Below are 22,438 nucleotides of genomic sequence, written 5' to 3'. Positions count from 1 at the left end.
TGTTGGTTTAGGTCCATTTGCCAGATTATTCTTGCTGAGTTGATGCAAGAAAAGTTCAGACACTTTGATAGATGGAGTGTTATTGTGTAATAGATTCTAATTCCCAGAGTTGTAATTTACACTAATGTACATGCAAATCACACATTAACGGGTATTGCTGTTATGTCCGCACACACTTCAATATTCAACGGTGTCACCACATCCAACACAGTTCCTGGTTGCGGTTGCAAATTTGAAGAAATTGAGTCTGGCATCCCTTCATCAGGAAGAACAAGGCCGCTTCTGTTGTAGGTAATCTACAAGTTAGGAGGCGCCTGCACAGCAGATGATAACATCAAGGACAATATGGGAGATTCTCTACTAAAACTTCACATTATTCTTCACAAATTGGCATTCATTGAAGCCATTATTCACTGATGACCAAATTTGCACAAAAAATGTATTGAATTTTATTTTCGCACTGAATCGTGCCATGATGATCAATATTTGTTACCAGTTTCTCTGAGATGTGCTTGTATTACAATAGCTTTTTTGCTCAAGCTTGTCCTAATTATTTCCACTCTCAAGCAACATTAAATACCAATATAGCACTTTGTATTCCTAGTCACTGTCGTCGCTTAGCTTTTTCATTCCCTGAAAGCATTTTATTTTTCCTCAATGCTCGTTAATCCTAAAGCATTACCTCTTGCATCGTAACTCCATTTGTGATATCAAACAGTGTTGAATGATCATTGATGTGTCTGTATGGCAGGGAATCACCATGAAATTGTTATATTGGGAATCCTAAGAAAACAGATTCAATATGGAAAAGGTGTGAAATAGATTTTCCGCGCGAAAATTTCATGGTGCTGAATAGAAAAGTAGAAATAAAATAGCTTCATTATTTTTATATCTCTGGAAGTGTTTATTGAAGTTTTATGGAGTGGTTAGAGAGGCGGTCTTGTTTGTTCTTCGTAATGAAAGTGATGGATTGCCTGGTGGCCTTGTTTGTTTGAAGTAACTGTTGTAGTTTGCCCAGGCCTTATTGATCAAACAGACCATTGATGAATGTTGCATGCGTTATTTCCTGTTGAAATTAGATTAAAAAGATTTACAATATCTTTTTGATAGTTGATACTGAGGTGAAGGGACTAATACCATTCATTTGTATATATTTTGTATACCATTCATATGTCATAGTTGTGTGATTAGAACTTAGATACCACTGGCCTCCATACAATGGAACTCATAGAATTGTCTTGTGTGACTGGGACTTAGGTACCACTTGGCACCTCACAATGGAACTCATAGAATTGTCTTGTGTGACTGGGACTTAGGTACCACTTGGCACCTCACAATGGATCTCATAGAATTGTCTTGTGTGACTGGGACTTAGGTACCACTTGGCACCTCACAGTGGATCTCATAGAATTGTCTTGTGTGACTGGGACTTAGCTACCACTGGCCTCCATACAATGGAACTCATAGAATTGTCTTGTGTGACTGGGACTTAGGTACCACTTGGCACCTCACAGTGGATCTCATAGAATTGTCTTGTGTGACTGGGACTTAGGTACCACTTGGCACCTCACAATGGATCTCATAGAATTGTCTTGTGTGACTGGGACTTAGGTACCACTTGGCACCTCACAATGGAACTCATAGACTTGTCTTGTGTGACTGGGACTTAGGTACCACTTGGCACCTCACAATGGAACTCATAGAATTGTCTTGCATGACTAGGACTTGGTTGCTCTTGTCCATCATACAATGGAGCTAAATATAATTGTCTTATGTGGAATATTGTTAAGCTTTGTTAACTCAATCGCCATCAACTCAATTCTTTGTTTGAGACAATGTAACCTTATAGTACCAATGTTTAGGAATCAGGGTAGAATAGTGGACGTGACTGATTTTACATCATCGAACCTTAAATGTATACATTGTTGATCTTGCTTCCAGTCACCGGTTTTACTGGACAGTATTATGTGTTTACTAAAGGTGTGCTGTATTACCTATATATCAGTAAATTGAGGTGAATTCTTTCCATGAGACAATATCATGTGATATCGGGTGATTTCAAATAACAATTTTTATTATTTGTTTAATGTTATACACTTGCCAAATACATGTACCTTCGAAGTGTTTCCGTAATTCCAAGATGCAAGTTGGCATTCTTCTGTGGCAGTGGTGTTACAAAAAGTCATAACTGTCCCTGAGCATGCATCCTTGCGTATTTATTGAATGAGTAAACATTATGCTGTTCCAGCATCTTGTTTTGTTCCATTTATGAACAATTCCTGCATTGATGTTTCAAATTGCTTCTGAATTCAAAAATTTTGAATTATTCAATATATTGTGATACATATTGCAATACGGCCCTGTTCATTGTAAAATATAGCGATAAACTTGAAACATCCAATACCCATCTCCAATTTCACATTATCATTGACTTTTCATTGTCTTACTACCAATCATAACCTGAGACGCTCAGTAAAGCAGTGCACATGTACTGGGAACTGACTGCATGCTATATTGGAACATGTTATGGTCTTGTGCATTGTAAAATATTATGATACACTTTTGACGTCCACTAGCCAGCCCTATTATTTACAGGCTGCCACGATGTATCTGGAATATTTAAGTCTGGCATAACACATGCACCCACTTGCTCAAAATACAGATAACACAATATATTGTTTGTGGTTCTGACATCTTCCAGTTCTCCTTTCGTACTAAGGCAACTGGCTTTCACAAATTGTACCTGCTTATTTCACAAACCTGTTTGCTCAACACATTCACACAAAATTACAGTGGGTCAAAAACACAAATGTGACTGGGTGATTAGCAAGCATCTATTACGACTTGGGCATTGAAAGGCTGTCTGAAGCAAACATTTTGATAAGAGAAGCTTGATAAGGCGGGAAAATGTTGGCTTGCCAGACCAGCTCACTGTACTGACATCCTAGTAGACTGTCACACTGGTGAAGATAACGAAAGTGGAATTATTGAAAAACCAATTGTGCTGAACTGTAATTATCCGGGCTGTGATATTAGAGAAAAGAGACAAAGACCATGCACATTCCACTGCAGGCATGAAGATAAAGGCTGGCGAGGCTCCATGGTGCTCATTCCTGGCCCATGTCTGCACAAAGTAGGCAGGCCACAACTGCTGATTTGTCCTCACAATCTCCCATCTCAGTGGCATAAAAAAGGCCCTTTCATCAGGATTGTAGTGTCACAAGCAGGCTGAGATTTCTGGGACATAATAAGTCCACAATATTCCATGCTAATCTGCAGAGTGAATGAGTATGGAATGAAACAGCTTTTAGTAGATATTCCAGCAATATCATGGCAGGGTTTCACGCATTGTACCCATGTAGGGAATCGAACCTGGGTCCTCGTGTGACAAGTATACACTTAAACCACTAGGCTACCCCGCGCCCCACTAGACTTTTACCACTAGGCTACCCATGCACCCCACTAGACTTTTACCACTAGGCTACCCATGCACCCCACTAAACTTTTACCACTAGGCTACCTAGCGCCTCACTAGACTTTTACCACTAGGCTATTCCAGTGCCCCACTAGACTTTTACCACTAGGCTACCCCAGTGCCCCACTAGACTTTTACCACTAGGCTACCCCAGCGCCCCACTAGACTTTTACCACTAGGCTACCCCAGCGCCCCACTAGACTTTTACCACTAGGCTACCCCAGTGCCCCACTAGTCTGAAGAGGTGACTATGATGAATGCCAGGTCTTAACATTGTATGACCTGGCTCAATGTTTGTTACCATTGTTTATACGCAACTTCACGATCCACGAACTCCTCCCATTTGACCTCTAATAACATCCTAGAAACTATCAGTAGCTGGTTGCAGGAGTAGTCCTGTGCATAACAGTGAAACATGCTCTTGTTGGGTTGAAATGGTATGTATGGCAGGACCAATGACTGAATGTCCTGATTCAAACCTTTCTGAGTGTTGTGACTCTTCAAAGGGTGACTAATCAGAGACTTATTGGCAGTCCTTGCAAGGTTGAGTTCATTCATACAACAGTGTCTGTCATCAACTCATGTTTATGATCTAGAAATAATTCCTTAAAATTGTCAAGGCACCAATGTCTAAACAGAAAATGGTAAATTGAGCTATGCAGTTCTTGATCTGAATTGCCCCACTCTTGATGATTCACATTCCTCCAGACAGTGGTATGTTCACCAGACTCGGGAGCCAAGCACCTGTTTGAGTTGGTCTTTTCTTGATGTTTAAGATTCCCCAACAGAGGCATGACCACCAGATTATGGGGCCAAGCTCCTCTTTGGGTTCCCGTTCTAGATATTTCAGATTCCCCTGACAAAGGCGTGACCACCAGACTATGGGGCCAAGCACCTCTTTAGGTTCCCGTTCTAGATATTTCAGATTCCCCTGACAGAGGCGAGCCCACCAGATTATGGGGCCAAGCACCTCTTAAGGTTCCCGTTCTAGAGTTTTCAGATCCCAAGCCCCACCCCACCCCCACCCCAACCCCCAACAGAGGCTTGATCACCAGACTATGGGGCCAAGCTCCTCTTTGGGTTCCCTGTTCTAGATATTTCAGATTCCCCTGACAGAGGCATGACCACCAGACTATAGGGCCAAGCACCTCTTTGGGTTCCCTGTTCTAGATATTTCAGATTCCCCTGACAGAGGCGTGACCACCAGACTCTGAAGCGAAGCACCTGTTTGAGTTGGTCTTTTCTGGATGTTTCAGGTTCCTCCTGACAGAAGACCAGATAGACATTTTTATTGTGCACCTGGGTGGGCTGACCCTTGACATGTTTGTCGGCTTCCTTCTGTTCTTCGACAAGACACGAGCCCTGGGAATGTTCTTCTGTTCCGGCTTCCATCTCATGAACTCCCAGATGTTCCATATTGGTAAGATTTACTGTTCATCTTCATATATTCTTTTTTCATCTTATTCATATTTTAGGATTACACAAAGTAATATCTGAAATTTCATGGATTTTCTGAATATTCAGTAAAAAATAATAGTAATGATGGACTCGAGAGCTCCCTAAGCAACTGTTTGTTGTTGTAAAATACTGTGTAACAATGTACTATTACTGTAAAAAATCATTCTTGTCGAGCATCAAATTTGATCAGTATCCATGGCATGTCTAAAGCGTCCACATCAAGGTCACCAAGTGTTTGAAATTTGATCCTTAAGTTTTTCTTCTATCATATCTCAGTTGCCAAGAGGGCGGTGGGGTAGGATAGTGGTTGAAGCATTCGCCCATCACACCAAAGCCTCAGGTTTGACAGTACAATGTGTGAAGCCTATTTCTGGTATCTCCTGCTATGATATTGCTGGAATATTGCTAAAAGCTGCATAGAATCCAACCCACTCACTCAGTTCTCATGATTGGCTACATATTGCTTGAAAGTTGTCTCGCATCACCCACCCCGATGATGGAAACCTCCACCCATAAAGTATATTATGTTATCATGGACAATAACCCCCTTTCCTGTTGTGTTAAGGTATGTTCTCATGGATGATGCTTGCCACACAGCAAGTTTTCTGTTACGCTGACTGGCCGAGACGGATGTTCAGGAAGGTGCCTCCATCACTGAGAGTAGTCTCCCCTGATGACGAAGACATTCAAACCAGCAGCCACTGTCTCTACAACAAGGAAGATGTCAAACCAGAGAGGGTGAGTGTGATCCACATATAGTATCACTGTCCATATATGGAGAATCTTTAATGACTTAAACCCTCTATGGTTCCAGTATAGTAAGTGAGGAGCTAATATTTAACGTGACGTTGTCAACATTGAGCAGCCCGTGGAACATGACTGCTTTCAGGTTTAGTCCACACCGCCAGTGACTATAGAAATGACTACCTCACAAAGGTTATTTACATTAATGATTATTCCTCAATGGATTTCATCCAAATGGCCCTAGCGATTTATTTTTGGGCACTGAAAAGGTCAACGGTAAAGGTCATAAGAGAAGAAACTCACAGAAGTGTTTGTGGTTACACTTTTACAAAAAGTCTTCATGGTACATTCTTTCTTCAGCATGGGGCCCTGCTTTGACAAGGTTTTTAGTCAAAATAAGTCAAAGGTCAAGGTCTGTGTTCAAATTGTAACATATTGTTATGTCAATGTCAGTTTCGTCGGCATGGTTACCTAAAAAGCTGTATAACTTTGCATGTGTTCATCTGATGATGGTGCTAAGTCGATCAAAGGTGAATGTCAGTTCTGAGGTTGTTGTCAAACATGGTCGTATCAGTTACTGTTGCCTTTTTACTAGTGTATTCCTGAGATTTGGTCGTGGTTAGATCTTAAGAAGTCATATTGATCAAGTTTGGAAGTAATGTTTTGGGGCTTGAAGTACATGGTTGTGTTTTAAGACTTTAGAAACTTTGAGGAAATGGCGCTGCTTCTGTTTTGTGCAAGTTCAGCCACGTGGCTACGAATCATACATTTATTATCCGCATGCACAGTGGGTATCTGTTACAGATTCAGTATAAAACAATCTACATCCGGTATGGAATAGGTTCCTGTTTACAATTGAGTCGGGGGGCACGGGTGGCCCAGTTGTCTAAGGCGCAGCAATTCGCTGTGCAGAGTTGCGTCCCTTGGGCATGCCAGAAACCAATGATTGTGGGTTCGAATCTCGGTTCGCCCCGATTATGTTTCTAGGTTTGTCAGCACCATACCCGTGCTCGTGGGTTTCACCGAAGTGGTAAACATCTGAGACCTGCATCACTTCGGGCTTTCCTCCCACATTAAGCTGGCACGCCGTGATATAACTGGAATACTGTTAAAAGAGGCATTAAACCCAACTCACTCACTCACAATTGAGTCGAGTGGTGATTGGGTGGACACAATGGCTGTTGAGTAGGAATGTTGGGAAGAATGCATTATAACGGACACCTTCGGCCATTTTGTTGAACAAGCTCATTCCTTAGTAACGGTTGTTGCCTCACACAGGGGGTTTATGGCACTTGCACTCTCTCTTCAATCACATTAAACCATACAAATGCAAGCGTCCTTTTTTTCAAAAAGTGATGCTGTCGTATGAGGCTTTATTAGCAGCATCAAACATGGCAGATAGGTGTCTGGTATAATGCATGTGTAACGGAATAGTTACTGAAAAGTTTACTGCCAAGAGAGAGCGTCTCTTAGCTATAACCTGACTGATGCTGAGCAGTTGTACTATGCTGACTAGGGTCCATGGCCCCTCTTTGCAGGTCCTAAGAGGAGACCAACATGATCGGATTCTCAAACTCAACTGATTGTCAACATACCCCAATGTTTTGGATCAATTCTCTGAATATCAATCACTGGATTATTTACAGGCTGCTGTCATAGCTGCAATATGGCTGGTGCAGCAGTAAACAACAAAATATACAAATTGTTGACCACTGGTTTGCCTCGTCCAATAGTATTGCTGACTTCAATTCAATATATTCACTTAGATCTAATTTTGTGTAATGCAGTGTGAATTATGCCTTCACATTGGTAGTCTTCACTTACATTGCTGTACAGGAGTCTGGTGTGGGTTCAAGGAAGTCGCCCTCGAGTGTGTTTGTGCTTGGAGCTGCCTCGCCAACCAGACCGTCCGTGTACCACAAGATCTCCTCCATCTTCACTGTCTGCATCGTCCTCAGCCAGTTCTTCCTGCCGTACTCCCACAGTCTCACCAAGGTAGGTGGTCCACTACAGTCTCGCCAAGGTAGGTGGTCCACTACAGTCTCACCAAGTTAGGTGGTCCACTACAGTCTCACCAAGGTAGGTGGCCCACTACAGTCTCACCAAGGTAGGTGGCCCACTACAGTCTCACCAAGGTAGGTGGTCCACTACAGTCTCACCAAGGTAGGTGGTCCACTACAGTCTCACAAAGGTAGGTGGCCCACTACAGTCTCACAAAGGTAGGTGGTCCACTACAGTCTCACAAAGGTAGGTGGTCCACTACAGTCTCACCAAGGTAGGTGGCCCACTACAGTCTCACCAAGGTAGGTGGTCCACTACAGTCTCACCAAGGTAGGTGGTCCTCTACTCAGCCTCAACAAGGTAGATGGTCCACTACCTTCTCACCAAACAATCAGTCTTACAAAAACAGTTCTTTAGATTGGTTTAGATTCACAAAGAAACATATTGTAAACTTATTATTTCCTATATTCCATCCTGTGTAACAGGACATCTTGACATCAGATGACCCCTCACAACAGGTTATTTTTCCTTAAGGAGACACTGTTGTATGGTATGATATGATATTGTATTACTTGTTCACAAGATGGATGTCTGTCACAGGGCTACAACAACTGGACGAACGGTCTGTATGGCTACTCCTGGGACATGATGATCCACTCTTGGTCCGTGCAGCACGTCCGCATCACCTACATCAACAAAGACACTGGGGAACAAGGCTACCTCAACCCTAATGTGAGTCTACAGAAGTGTATGGTGGGGTGTAAGGCTACCTCAACCCTAATGTGAGTCTACAGAAGTGTATGATGGGGAGTAGGTCTACCTCAACCCGAATGTAATGTGAGTCTACAGAAGTGTATGGTGGGGAACTGGGCTACCTCAACCCTAATGTGAGTCTACAGAAGTGTCTGGTGGGGAGTAGGGCTACCTCAACCCTAATGTGAGTCTACAGAAGTGTATTGTAGGGAGTAGGGCTACCTCAACCCTAATGTGAGTCTACAGAAGTGTATGGTGGGGAGTAGGGCTACCTCAACCCTAATGTGAGTCTAGAGAAGTGTCTGGTGGGGAACAGGGCTACCTCAACCCTAATGTGAGTCTACAGAAGTGTCTGGTGGGGAGTAGGGCTACCTCAACCCTAATGTGAGTCTACAGAAGTGTCTGGTGGGGAGTAGGGCTACCTCAACCCTAATGTGAGTCTACAGAAGTGTCCGGTTGGGAGCAGTGCTACCTCAACCATAATGTGAGTCTACAGAAGTGTATGGTGGGGAGTAGGGCTACCTCAACCCTAATGTGAGTCTACAGAAGTGTATGATGGGGAGTAGGGCTACCTCAACCCTAATGTGAGTCTACAGAAGTGTCCGGTTGGGAGCAGTGCTACCTCAACCCTAATGTGAGTCTACAGAAGTGTCTGGTGGGGAACAGGGCTACCTCAACCCTAATGTGAGTCTACCTTAACCCTAATGTGAGTCTACCTCAACCCTAATGTGAGCCTACATAAGTGTATGGTGGGAAGAAGGGTTACCTCAACCCTAATGTGAGTCTACCTTAACCCTAATGTGAGTCTACCTCAACCCTAATGTGAGTCTACCTCAACCCTAATGTGAGTCTACTGAAGTGTATGGTGGGGAGTAGGTCTACCTCAACCCTGATGTGAGTCTACCTCAACCCTAATGTGAGTCTTCCTTAACCCGAATGTGAGTCTATAGAAGTGTATGGTTGAGAGTAGGGCTACCTCAACCCTAATGTGAGTCTTCCTTAACCCTAATGTGAGTCTTCCTTAACCCTAATGTGAGTCTACCTCAACCCTAATGTGAGTCTTCCTTAACCCTAATGTGAGTCTACAGAAGTGTATGGTGGGGAGTAGGGCTACCTCAACCCTAATGTGAGTCTACAGAAGTCTATGGTGGGGAATAGGGCTACCTCAACCCTAATGTGAGTCTACAGAAGTGTATGATGGGGAATAGGGCTACCTCAACCCTAATGTGAGTCTACCGCAACCCTAATGTGAGTCTACAGAAGTGTCTGGTGGGGAGTAGGGCTACCTCAACCCTAATGTGAGTCTACCTCAACCCGAATGTGAGTCTACCTCAACCCTAATGTGAGTCTACAGAAGTGTACGGTGGGGAGTAGGGCTACCGCAACCCTAATGTGAGTCTACAGGTCTACAGAATACGATGGTGGTTATGTCAGGCTACAGCACATATGACAGTGATTGTATGTCATTGTATCTTGTAATCCATTTAAGAAGTACTTGGTCGATGAACTGTGGAAATGTTGCTTGTTACTATGTTCAGGCATTTTCTGGGTCTCGACGCTGGAGTTCTCATGCAGACATGTTGAAGCAGTACTCCCAGTGTATCGCCAGTCACCTGCAGCGCTACAACATCACCAACGTCGCCCTGCACTTCGACATCTGGAAGTCCATCAATGACCGATTTCAGCAGCGGTGAGAAACATGGGGTTTAACGTCGCATTCAAGATTATTCCACTTATGTGGTGATGTGCATGCACTAGCCTAGACACATGCTTGTTTGTACTGCTCGCCCACTTAGATACCATGATATAGTTGACATGGATAGAAACAGTACACTGACACCGAGCTGACAACTCCTTGTTTTATCCCTCAATGCTGAGCACCTAGCAGCATAACATGTACCATCTTTTGGTACAATACGGTCGAGGATCGAACCACTGACCGTCCAGTCTCCGGGCAAACACTCTACCCGCTAGACCATGGAGGCAGGCAGATGTCTGTTGAGTACAGTGGACAGAACTGTTAAGAACCATTTGATGATGTATAGTATATATGTACAATGTCCAGATACACCCTTATCATAGAGGGTATCCCTTTGTCCACTTGACCTATTTCATCTGGAGCATTAATTACATTAATTACGGCATTTTAGCCTGTCAGTAATATCAAGTGATGCTGTTTGCTGTCAGAATGTTTGACCCCCGGGAGGACATCCTGGCAGCCAACTGGAATCCCTTCAAGGCCACGGCGTGGACGATGCCGCTGTTGATAGACCTGTCTGACTGGCGGGGGAAGCTGGCAGAGATACAGTCGTCGCTACACAACTCCACCAACCACACCGATGTTGTGTTTGTCGCAGACTTCCCAGGTACACAGGGCAATTGTGGAGATGATTTAATGGGTTTTGTGGATTAATCAAATCATAAAAATACAGAATATATGATGTTTTTTTATGTAACCACATTTAATCTGTTTGAAAAAGGACTTTGAAAACTGTCTGTTCCAATTAAGACATCCTTCTTATCAGTTGTTTGAATTGAATGCATACACATTGTGACTGGAGATCGCTGTGATGCCAGTTGATAGTTACATGTGAGTGAGTGAGTGAGTGAGTTTTATTCCACTGTGTGTGTGTGTGTGTGTGTGTGTGTGTGTGTGTGTTTTTGTGTATGTTTGTATGTGTGAGTTCTTTTCAACCTAGAAGCATGATCAGGACTAATCTTGCATGATGACCTCAGATTGTGACAGTGTTTAACTGATGTGTGTGTGTGTGTGTTCAGGTCTGTTCCTGGAGAACTATGTGCAGGAGGATCTGGGGAACACGTCCATCACGGTGCTGAAGGGCAGGGTTGTAGTGGAGTTGGTGGAGGACCGAGTCAACCATACACTCCTGGAGGGGGAGACCATGCAGGCGAGTACAGGAGTCAGGGCTCCATCATGCAGACTCACCCTTGATAAACTTTGTGTTACCATAGCAACATCAGATATTCATGTCAGGCAGGGTTCCATCGTACAGACTCACCCTTGAGAAACTTTTTGTTACCATAGCAACATCAGATACTCATGTCAGGCAGGGCTCCATTATGCAGACTCACCCTTGAGGAATTTTGTGTTACCATAGCAACATCAGATACTCATGTCAGGCAGGGCTCCATCATGCAGACTCACCATTGAGAAACTTTGTGTTACCATAGCAACATCAGATACTCATGTCAGGCAGGGCTCCATCATGCAGACTCACCGTTGAGAAACTTTGTGTTACCATAGCAACATCAGATACTCATGTCAGGCAGGGTTCCATCATGCTGACTCACCCTTGATAAACTTTGTGTTACCATAGCAACATCAGATTCTCATGTCAGACAAGTCAATAATTTACTAAATCATTAGATATCTATAAATAGATTGTCAACATTTGTATGCAGTGTTAAAATACCCCTGAATTTAAAATATAAAGTCCAACAACAGTTTTTAACAAATCTTATTTCTTTACAAAACGCCTACAGAGGGCTCGTTTAGAATTGTATATACAAATGCCTAGTTGCACTACCAGAATATGAGCTGCCAGTATTGAAGTCTGTGACAGTTGTACACTCGTAGCTCATCAGTGGCCAAAACGGAGAGGATTTAAGATATAGCCAGCGCCTGTAGTTGCCATGGTTATGGCTAAACCATCACATTCATCTTTCAGAAAAAGCAACCCGGTGATAGCACAATTATCTGAATAGATGGACTGTAGTATATGTATGTCCAGTCAATTAGCTAGCATTGAAAGACACATGCACCAGTTTTGATTGACAGGTTGGATTGGTGTAGTAAGAGATGGGTGAATATCGGTTAACTATGTGATGCTGCAGGTTCCTCCCGGGGAGTTCCACAATGTGTACACGGTCTCCACAACATCCTCCTGCTACATGTACATCTACGTGAACACCACAGAGGTGGAGTTCCTGGAGAACCTCACCAAGTATGAGAAGGCCATCACCAGCACAGAGCACAATGACTCAGGTAGGTGGCCCACTCCATCACAAGCAGTGTGACTGAAATGTTTTCAGGTCCTAACATCATGGTCAGGAAATTCCACAGGAAGTGTGCCACCTTCCTGAATTATAATTGTGTAATTGTCATTGGCCTAATCAAGAAGTCAGTCAGTGTCCAACATGAGTTCATCTGTGATCTGATATTGCTACTTCCCTGAATTCATCTGTGATTAATACTGCAGCAGCAACCTCCCCATGTCCCCAAGGCCTGTATGACTCTGTTGTGCTTGCAACCTCCCCATGTCCCCAAGGCATGTATGACTCTGTTGTGCTTGCAACCTCCCCATGTCCCCAAGGCATGTATGACTCTGTTGTGCTTGCAACCTCCCCATGTCCCCAAGGCATGTATGACTCTGTTGTGCTTGCAACCTCCCCATGTTCCCAAGGCATGTATGACTGTTGTGCTTGCAACCTCCCCATGTCCCCAAGGCATGTATGACTGTTGTGCTTGCAACCTCCCCATGTCCCCAAGGCATGTATGACTGTTGTGCTTGCAACCTCCCCATGTCCCCAAGGCATGTATGAATGTTGTGCTTGCAACCTCCCCATGTCCCCAAGGCATGTATGACTGTTGTGCTTGCAACCTTCCCATACCCCCAGGCCTGTGTGATTGTTGTGCTTGCTACCTCCCCATGTCCCCAGGGCCTGTGTGACTGTTGTGCTTGCTACCTCCCCATACCCCCAGGCCTGTATGACTGTTGTGCTTGCTACCTTCCCATGTCCCCAGGGCCTGTATGACTGTCGTGCTTGCTACCTCCCTATACCCCCAGGGCCTGTATGAATGTTGTGCTTGCAACCTTCCCATGTCCCCAGGGCATGTATGACTGTTGTGCTTGCAACCTTCCCATACCCCCAGGGCCTGTATGACTGTTGTGCTTGCAACCTCCCCATGTCCCCAGGGCCTGTATGACTCTTGTGCTTGCAACCTCCCCATGTCCCCAGGGCCTGTATGACTGTTGTGCTTGCAACCTTCCCATGTCCCCAGGGTCTGTATGACTGTGTTGTGCTTGCAACCTCCCCATGTCCCCGGGGCCTGTATGACACTGTTGTCCTTGCAACCCCCCCATGTCCCGGGGCCTGTATGACTCTGTTGTGCTTGCAACCTCCCCATGTCCCCAGAGCCTGTATGACCTTGTTGTGCTTGCAACCTCCCCATGTCCCCAGGTCCTGTATATCTCTGTTGTGCTTGCAACCTTCCCATGTCCCCAGGGCCTGTATATCTCTGTTGTGCTTGCAACCTTCCCATGTCCCCAGGGCCTGTATATCTCTGTTTTGCTTGCAACCTTCCCATGTCCCCAGGGCCTGTATATCTCTGTTGTGCTTGCAACCTCCACATGTCCCCGGGGCCTGTATATCTCTGTTGTGCTTGCAACCTCCCCATGACCCCAGGGCCTGTATGACTCTGTTGTGCTTGCAACCTCCCCATGTCCCCGGGGCATGTATGACTGTTGTGCTTGCAACCTCCCCCATGTCCCCAGGGCCTGTATGACTCTGTTGTGCTTGCAACCTGCCCATGTCCCCGGGGCATGTATGACTGTTGTGCTTGCAACCTCCCCATGTCCCCGGGGCCTGTATGACTCTGTTGTGCTTGCAACCTTCCCATGTCCCCAGGGCCTGTATGACTCTGTTGTGCTTGCAACCTCCCCATGTCATCAGGGTCTGTATGACTGTTGTACTTGCAACCTCCCCATGTCCCTGGGTCTGTATGACTGTTGTGCTTGCAACCTCCCCATGTCATCAGGGTCTGTATGACTGTTGTGCTTGCAACCTCCCCAGGGCCTGTATGACTGTGTTGTGCTTGCAACCTCCCCATGTCCCCGGGGCATGTATGACTCTGTTGTGCTTGCAATCTCCCCATGTCCCCAAGGCATGTATGACTCTGTTGTGCTTGCAACCTCCCCATGTCCCCTTGGTCTTTATGACTCTGTTGTGCTTGCAACCTCCCCATATCCCCAGGGCCTGTATGACACTGTTGTGCTTGCAACCTCCCCATGTCCCCTTGGTCTTTATGACTCTGTTGTGCTTGCAACCTCCCCATATCCCCAGGGCCTGTATGACACTGTTGTGCTTGCAACCTCCCCATGTCCCCTTGGTCTTTATGACTCTGTTGTGCTTGCAGACAGCCAGGCCAACATGACACTGACCAGGTTCCAGCAAGACCCCATGCTAGACCAGTACAAGGAGGCTCTCGCAGCCAAGAAAGCAGAGGAATCGAGGAAAAAGAGGTCATCCATAGACAGAATAAAGCAGTTTCTGATGAAAAAATATAATCTTTTTATGAGGAGGTAAGACCACAATTTACACTAATAATCCTTGAATGTACTGACACCATTTCAGGAGGGATTTTCATTAATGACATCTGATACTATATTTGATACTTTTCCCAGACTTGAAACACTATTTAAGTGTGTAATTTGAAGAGGATTATATTTTGATAATAATGTGTTCTGTGTTAAGATGACGTCAAGGGCTTAATTCCATTGAATCTTAACTATATGAGTGTCAAAATCCCATACTTAGACATACTATACCTTGGCAGTCATGATGCTCAGATGCCTTTTTGAAACATGGCCAAGGACAAACTGAAACTACTCAGAATATGAGTGGGTGAATGAATGTTGTTTAATTCCGCAGTCAGCAATATGCCAGCTGAATCACAGTGGGATCAGCAGGCCATTTACTGAAATCATAAAAAACAATTAATACCTTTGGCAAGGCGATAACGTGCCTGACTATAAAAAAAATATGATTTTGATCAGCATGAGATACAGAGGCTTATTCTGACCTGGAATTTCTCATCACAGAAAGAGCCTCAATAAAGCTTGATGTCCTATATTTATTTTAAGCACAAGTAATAAACTGAGTTTTTTCATTATAATACAAATGAACTAATGCCTATGTCCTACTCTGTTGCAGTTTTAGATTCACATGGGGAGCAGTGAAAAGTATTGTCACGAACAAATCTTTTGATGAATTTCTTAATGAAACATATGTTTGGGAGACGGAAAATTTAATCAATGCTTCCGAGCTGGATCTGTCACCATGACAACAGGGCCCAAGTTTCCATGAGCTGATTGTGATAACGTGTGAGAATGTGTGGACAGATGTCGTGTGGCTTTTGTCTGGGAACTCATAACAGCTATTTTATTAAGACTGTCATCAGAGGAGGGTCTGTCCCTGAAATAAGCCTAGGAGGCCTCATATCAGGAATTGCTGTTGAGAACAAATGTGAGCTAATGATCTTCAAGAAACTGTAGCAAACACTCTTGCTGTGGTTGGCACAAGTTTACATGGAACTTTGGATCAGTTCTGTAAGATCTTTGATAGTTATGACAAAAGGATGTGTATAATAAGACTAAGGAAGGTATTGGCTCCCTGGCACCATCACATCAGCTGAAAAATCCTCTTGATAAGGATTTGTTGATATAAAATGGGACGCAGCACATTTCCTCATTCTCGCCAAAACAAAGACACCTCCCTGCATCAAAGACAAGAATGGAGTGAGTTGTTTTACCTCAGTCTTCAAAACAAGATACAACATGAACTACTGAGACCCGAGAAGTTGGGGAGATTTTGGAAGATGTTTCTTCTCCATTACAAGACGTGTCAGAATCATAATTCCAAGATGACTGCTCCATAAAAAGGGAGAGTGAAATGCTCAAGCATTCACACCATTTACATGTGAAAGTGGTCATTGAACAATATTACACTGTTTTATCAGCCAAGCAAAGGTCATTGAACAATATAACACTGCTTTATCAGCCAATCAATGGTCATTGAACAATATTACACTGCTTTATCAGCCAAGCAAAGGTCATTGAACAATATTACACTGTTTTATCAGCCAATCAATGGTCATTGAACAATATTACACTGTTTTATCAGCCAAGCAATGGTTATTGAGGAATCTTGCTCTGTGTAATCAGCTAATCAATGGTCATTGAACAATATTGCATTTTTTTATCAGCCAATCAATGGTCATTGAACAATATTACACTGTTTTATCAGCCAATCAAACTTATAATCACCTTGTGCTGGTTGGAGAGCATTTAATCAAAGTTATGACTTGACTGTTGATATGTAGAAGTTCCCAGACATAGAATGTGTTGTTTTTGAGTAAGAATCACCATAGTGATTTTTTTTTTTTGAGAAATAAAACCTTAAGCACTTAGTGACCTAGGTGATGAAATCATGTTTAAACATGTACACATCTTGTCTACCATCTCCATAAGTCATTGCAGAATGTTTACATCAGTGTGAAGTGTCACAAAGAGGCTAAGATGGATTTATCAACCAATTCGAAGATAAGGGAAAATGTGAGATTTTTTTTAACATTTTGTTATTTTCTTGTTGGAGGACATTGTAATATTTGTGTCTCCAATTTTTACGAATTTCCAAACAAGATTCCATACACTACAGTTTGTTTTTTGAAAGTCATTCCAAGAGAGCTGTTCTGCTATCTATTGACCCTAAAATGTTACTGTCCAAGGTTTGTTATTTGTCAATCCTTATACTGTGTTGCAGACAACTTGGTGCCCTTTGTATGATGAAAGGTTTTCTTTTTCTTTGAATTTGTTTGAATTGGATTGCTAAGGTGATTACAAATAGAAAATTACTACATATCTTCGAACAAATTTCTGTTTTTAATAATGGTCCGTTAATTATCCCATGGATTAATCTTTTTGTTAAATTAATCTTTCCTAACGGCAGTATAAACAAAACCCTTTTTCTTTTCTGAATTTTCAATTTTGAAGGTATTTGGATCTGTAATCTGTACACCAAGCAAAAATATATGTAAGACCTTCTAACAAATACACCTTACAGTAACATACCAAATGAGAAATCGGCCAAAGTATAATACACACGACTTCCATTCTAAGACTCATTTTGCTCAAAGTTTTACCCTGAATTAAAGAGTTTTGATAATTGTTAAATCATTCATTCCATTAAGTACAAAATATTACATTAATTTGCTCATTTTTAAAGAAAATTGTATACATAGAAACTAAATGTTTAGTTTTACGTTATTGAAATGTGCTTGAGTTTGTATTTTGGTACCAGAGGAGAGGCACCTACGTTCATCATTATGCACCATATGCATACATGGAAAGTTGGTAAATTGCAAGATTCTTTCCAGACAGCACTTTTGGGGCAACTTGTATTGAGTAACCGGAAGGTATGCATATGTTTCATTTTGTAAGTGTGGTGTCCTGTACTAAGTCGAGGTGCTACACAACCACTATAGCCATGTATACATCGATGTTCATGTCATGGTAAGCTGAAATTGTCATGTTCAATATTTTGTATACAGCTGCAGGAAGAATGAAATAAAGGTTGTGAGAATTGTTTGTTTGTGTTGACTGTGCACTTATGATGGGGCAGAACAGCACCGACATGAGTTGGTTGGTTGGTTTGTTGTTTAACACCGGACTCGGAATTATTTCAGCTATATGACAGCTGTCTGTAAATAATCGAGTCTTGACCCGACAATCCAGTGATTAATATCATGAGCATCGATCCACGCATCAACCAAGTCAGCAAGCCTGACCACCCGATCCCGTTTGTCATCTCTTACGACAAGCTTAGTCCCCCTTTACGGCAAGCATGGGTTGCTGAAGACCTATTCTACCCCGGATATTCACGGGCATCGCAATGTTGTATTTATACATGTTCATAGAATTCTGATCTGAAGATAAACATGGCTACCATATCATAAATGATACTTTAAATTCAAATTCACTGTGTAGAGTTGTGTCCCATAGCTGTGCCAGAATCCTATGATCATGGGTTTGAATTCCAGAAAGCCCTGATTATGCTTTTTTCTTTGTCAGCAGCATTATACCCATGCCCATGGGTTTCACCAAATATGTAACATCAAAGATCACAATGGATGCCGACACGCCGATATCCATGAGATATTGTTTCCAAACAACGTTAAAAACCTCTCTCTAGGGTGCAGTGGCATCCTTGCAGAACCACAGTGGGTGACTGTGGAATAAATGGTACAAGACTTCAATCAAAAACATATTGCATGATAGACTGAACTATAAGGCTAAAATAAAGTCACAATTTAAAATTTATTCCATTTTAATGAAGCAAATAAAATCTTGTACAAATGACATTATTCATCAGTAGCTTCGCACGTTGTGATAGTCTCTTCGACTAGATACATGTATGTACACAAGGGCTGATTGATAAGTTTGGAGCCCCACACAGAAGGAATTGTGTAACAGTGAAATCATATTAAGGAGGGGTCTGTGATCTGGGAAACACTAACAAAGTGAAGTGATCAACTACATGCAGATATGGGGCTTTCCACCAAAAGCCATTCGTGAAGATATGAGTACAACCCCAGGGAAGGATGGCTCTTCCTATGCTTACTTAAAGGGATGGGCAGGAGAGTTTAAGACATGGAGGACCTTGAAGACCCCTGTCTGAGGTCATAACAACTGTGGGGAACTTTCGGTACAGCCAAGAGGACTTTTACGAAACTGGGACAAAATCCATCCCATATCGTAGTCAAAAGTTTTTCAGTGTGGAAGGGGATTATGTTGAAAAATAAAATTTTTAATGTTTTTTTTATAGTCTTTCTACGTGAGGCTCGGCACTTCTCAATCACCCCACCCACATGACTTCTATACATCATTCTATCATATATATGTATATTTATTCACATGTATAGAGCACCCATCAAAACAGTAGTTACAAACTAAATTTTGAAACTCATGGAACAGATAAGTATCTCTGTAACAAGTAGATGGACTGAGCATATATACTGATGGAGTTTAATAAGGGAACACTTGGCTTTAGACGCAGAAAAAAGATATGCCATCATGGATTCATAGCCTTGTCTATCAAATGTGTGTTGGAAACAATGCACACAAACACATCTCAACATTTGATTCTGATGTGTTGAATTTGTATGCACACTATTTCAAATGTACCGACAGTAAAGCTTATTTTCCTATATTTTTTCATTGTTCACTTACTCGTTTCCATCCGTATATGGCTTGGCTGAGTGATTTTTTGTTTTATGTGGCATGGATTTTCCAGATGTATCCTGGCAGCCAGGCAATAAAAGAGATGGCCAAGCCAGTTCTGAACAGCAAAACAAACATCCACTCTTGCATGGCACAACACAAGATTTGTGTGGGCTAAAACAATATTAAACTTTGAAATGCTGAGAGTAATGCTTTTTGTGACTAGAAATTGCCAAAGTAATTTGCTAACAAGAAAATCACATGATTTTCTGAAACATAATTGACTCGCCAAAAATTTTAATGAACATGACCATCCCCTGAATCACTAAGTCCCACTACAGACTTCTTAGTCCTTCACCATTACATGGTGGGATGAGTATTGTAAACACCAATAATCAAACAAAACAAATTCCTTGTGGGACATAAATAAAACCAAAGACCATATCTATCATACGGTCTCTGATAAAACAAAGTCTTGAAATAAATCATAAGTTCACAAATTTACAATTGAAGGGACATAAAAATTGATTTGTAGAAATAATTGAATGTATTTCAACTCCTAATTTTTATATCAACAAATTACTAAAAGAACATCAGGAATGAAATAATGTTACTTAAATAATTTACAAATTATAAGCATTATTTATAACTTGGTTCATTTACTGCTGTAAAACTGTTCTAGATAAATTTATTGATCAACACATATTTAATTGTTACTGCTCCAGCAGACTCAACAGGAAGGAATAACATGGACATTTTATACAGCCATCTGCTGTGACACATGGCTGCGAGACTGACCCCACAGCCCATGTGTGAGCACACTGGTGATCACAAGGGTCCGCTAGTTTTTTCATCAACATGAGTAAATGGTACAAGACCTGGACACAAGGAGACAAATCAAGGCCTATCAAGGCTAAGTAATTATCCAACTGGTTTCCATTTGTCATTGATAATTACCAATCAGGGCTAATTAACCCCAGCATTCCATCTGTCCATTGCTTGTTGCCAATCAGGGCTAATTTAACTCCCTGCTTCCATTTGTCCATTGCTACCACCCATCTGCGCTATATAACAGTTAGCTTCCCTTGATAAGTTTCCCACTTTTTATCTTACTTTTGTTGTTTTTACACGTACATATATATATATGCTCTTGGTATCCTAGCATTCATCACCTGATGAAGGAGTAAGCATATACTCTGAAACGTTGTGTTCCTCATAAACAAAAAGTTGACATTCATAAATTCTCTCTCTTATGTGTATCACTTAATGCCATTCAAAGACACGAAGAGACAAATTTATCTTATCTATGTTTGGAATCTTAAGACCTACCAATTATTTACTGACTGACCAAACCAACTTAAAGCAACTCACCCTTGCTTGTAAAATCTAGCAGACGAATGCATACTTTTATATGATCATGATGATGAAGTCTGTTTCCTGATCTGATAAAAACACTTTTCTTCGAATTGAGAGAATCATCTCACAAGCCATCCTCCACCACTACATTAAGTGTCACTTGGCACAAACAATATCAGAATGCAGCTATCTTTAGCACTTTAACTGACACTAAATATTACACTTCAAAATAAAATAAACCTGTTTGTTGACAATCAGTGGAGTCAAATGTAATTTTTACATAGAAAAACACAAGGATAACTTTTGCGTCTTCACCCCACAATTATAGCAAACAGTGACAATGACGATGGTTAACATCCACATTGGATTGAGTCCTCTAGCTGCTACATGTGGTAGTCATCTGATCATTCTAACAGGTACCTGTAATCTGTCTTGAAATACAGAATCTAAAGGGAGACACGACGAAGTGGGTAATCAGTCTAGGACTAGACGCTATAATAAGTGCCTAGTGAGAACTTGGCACATTGTCTCTGGGCAAGGAGAGGTTCATGTGCTGCTAGGAAGACTGACCTCATAAAATTGTGTTGTAAGACAAAGTGGTGTTTTAAAGACTTCATTCAATCCTGCTATGGCTGCAAATTGTCTCTAGCCTAGTCCCATGACCCTATCATGGACAAGAAACACTTACACCAATATTCAAAATAATAGTCTAACTTCAGAGTGAATGTCGTGCAACACACAAAGACCTGTTCACCACATTGATGAGCATTTATCATTAAAAAAACACATCAATAATGAAATGTTTGTTTGTTTGTTTGTTTATTTGTTGTTTAACGCCGCACTCAGCAACATTCCAGCTATATGACAGCGGTCTGTAAATAATCAAGTGATTGACATCATGAGCATCGATCTACGCAATTGAGATACGATGACATGCATCAACAAAGTCAGCGAGCCTGACCACCCAATCTCGGTAGTCGTCTCTTATGACAAGCATGGGTTTCTGTAGACCTGTTCTACCCCGGATCTGCATGGTCCCTTTGCACCAATGAACGTATATGATCTCTCCAAACATACAGTCATGACTAAAACATCTCATCTAAAATTTGTTGGATATTTAAATCTTACATGAAACGTTGAACATTGTATGGTTTCATAAAAAGTAACAAAATATATTTTGAAATGTAAAAAGCTTTTCCTCCTTCCAGCAGGAGATATCAAAAGTAATATGTTACTCTGAACAAATATATCAATATCCAAAATAAATAACTATTGTATGCTTAATAATAACAAATCGGCAAACATCTGTCCAAACCAAAATTGAAGCAACCCTGCATATATATAAACAAACTCCATTGCAAAAACATATTTCATACTGAGAACAATGTGTGAAAACCCGCACTCCCAAAATAGATAAAATAACCAGACGTAAAAACCTAACGTAAACTACCAGTATACCTGTAGATAGGAATGCAAAGTAAATCAAAGTAGACACAAGTTATGGAGAACAACTTCTTATTTTACTGTAATGGCGATCTTTTGGTATAGATCTTTATACCATTGTCAAGCATGATATCTATACCTAAACATCGCCATTACAGTAAAATAAAGAAGTTGTTATCTATAAATTGTG

The 22,438-nt window shown here is 41.9% G+C and overlaps 1 protein-coding gene across 1 annotated transcript in view; it reads left to right on the top strand.

The window, feature by feature from the left end:
- The window catches only part of LOC139468402 (vitamin K-dependent gamma-carboxylase-like), a 90,386-nt gene extending 72,582 nt beyond the window's left edge, over positions 1 to 17,804 (top strand). The window contains exons 7-16 of the mRNA XM_071250353.1: positions 4,732 to 4,895; positions 5,499 to 5,671; positions 7,514 to 7,672; positions 8,279 to 8,410; positions 9,970 to 10,121; positions 10,619 to 10,797; positions 11,210 to 11,340; positions 12,287 to 12,437; positions 14,589 to 14,754; positions 15,386 to 17,804. Coding sequence (XP_071106454.1) covers positions 4,732 to 4,895; positions 5,499 to 5,671; positions 7,514 to 7,672; positions 8,279 to 8,410; positions 9,970 to 10,121; positions 10,619 to 10,797; positions 11,210 to 11,340; positions 12,287 to 12,437; positions 14,589 to 14,754; positions 15,386 to 15,515 — 1,537 coding nt within the window. The 3' untranslated portion in view covers positions 15,516 to 17,804. The remainder of the gene's footprint in view (positions 1 to 4,731; positions 4,896 to 5,498; positions 5,672 to 7,513; positions 7,673 to 8,278; positions 8,411 to 9,969; positions 10,122 to 10,618; positions 10,798 to 11,209; positions 11,341 to 12,286; positions 12,438 to 14,588; positions 14,755 to 15,385) is intronic.
- The last annotated feature ends 4,634 nt before the right edge of the window (positions 17,805 to 22,438 follow it).

Source organism: Haliotis cracherodii, unplaced genomic scaffold (genome assembly GCF_022045235.1).
Source record: "Haliotis cracherodii isolate W230 unplaced genomic scaffold, xgHalCrac1.p SCAF_2, whole genome shotgun sequence".
Classification (NCBI taxonomy): domain Eukaryota; kingdom Metazoa; phylum Mollusca; class Gastropoda; order Lepetellida; family Haliotidae; genus Haliotis; species Haliotis cracherodii.
Note: the sequence above shows the minus strand (reverse complement) of the source record. Positions and strands in the feature narration are given on the sequence as shown.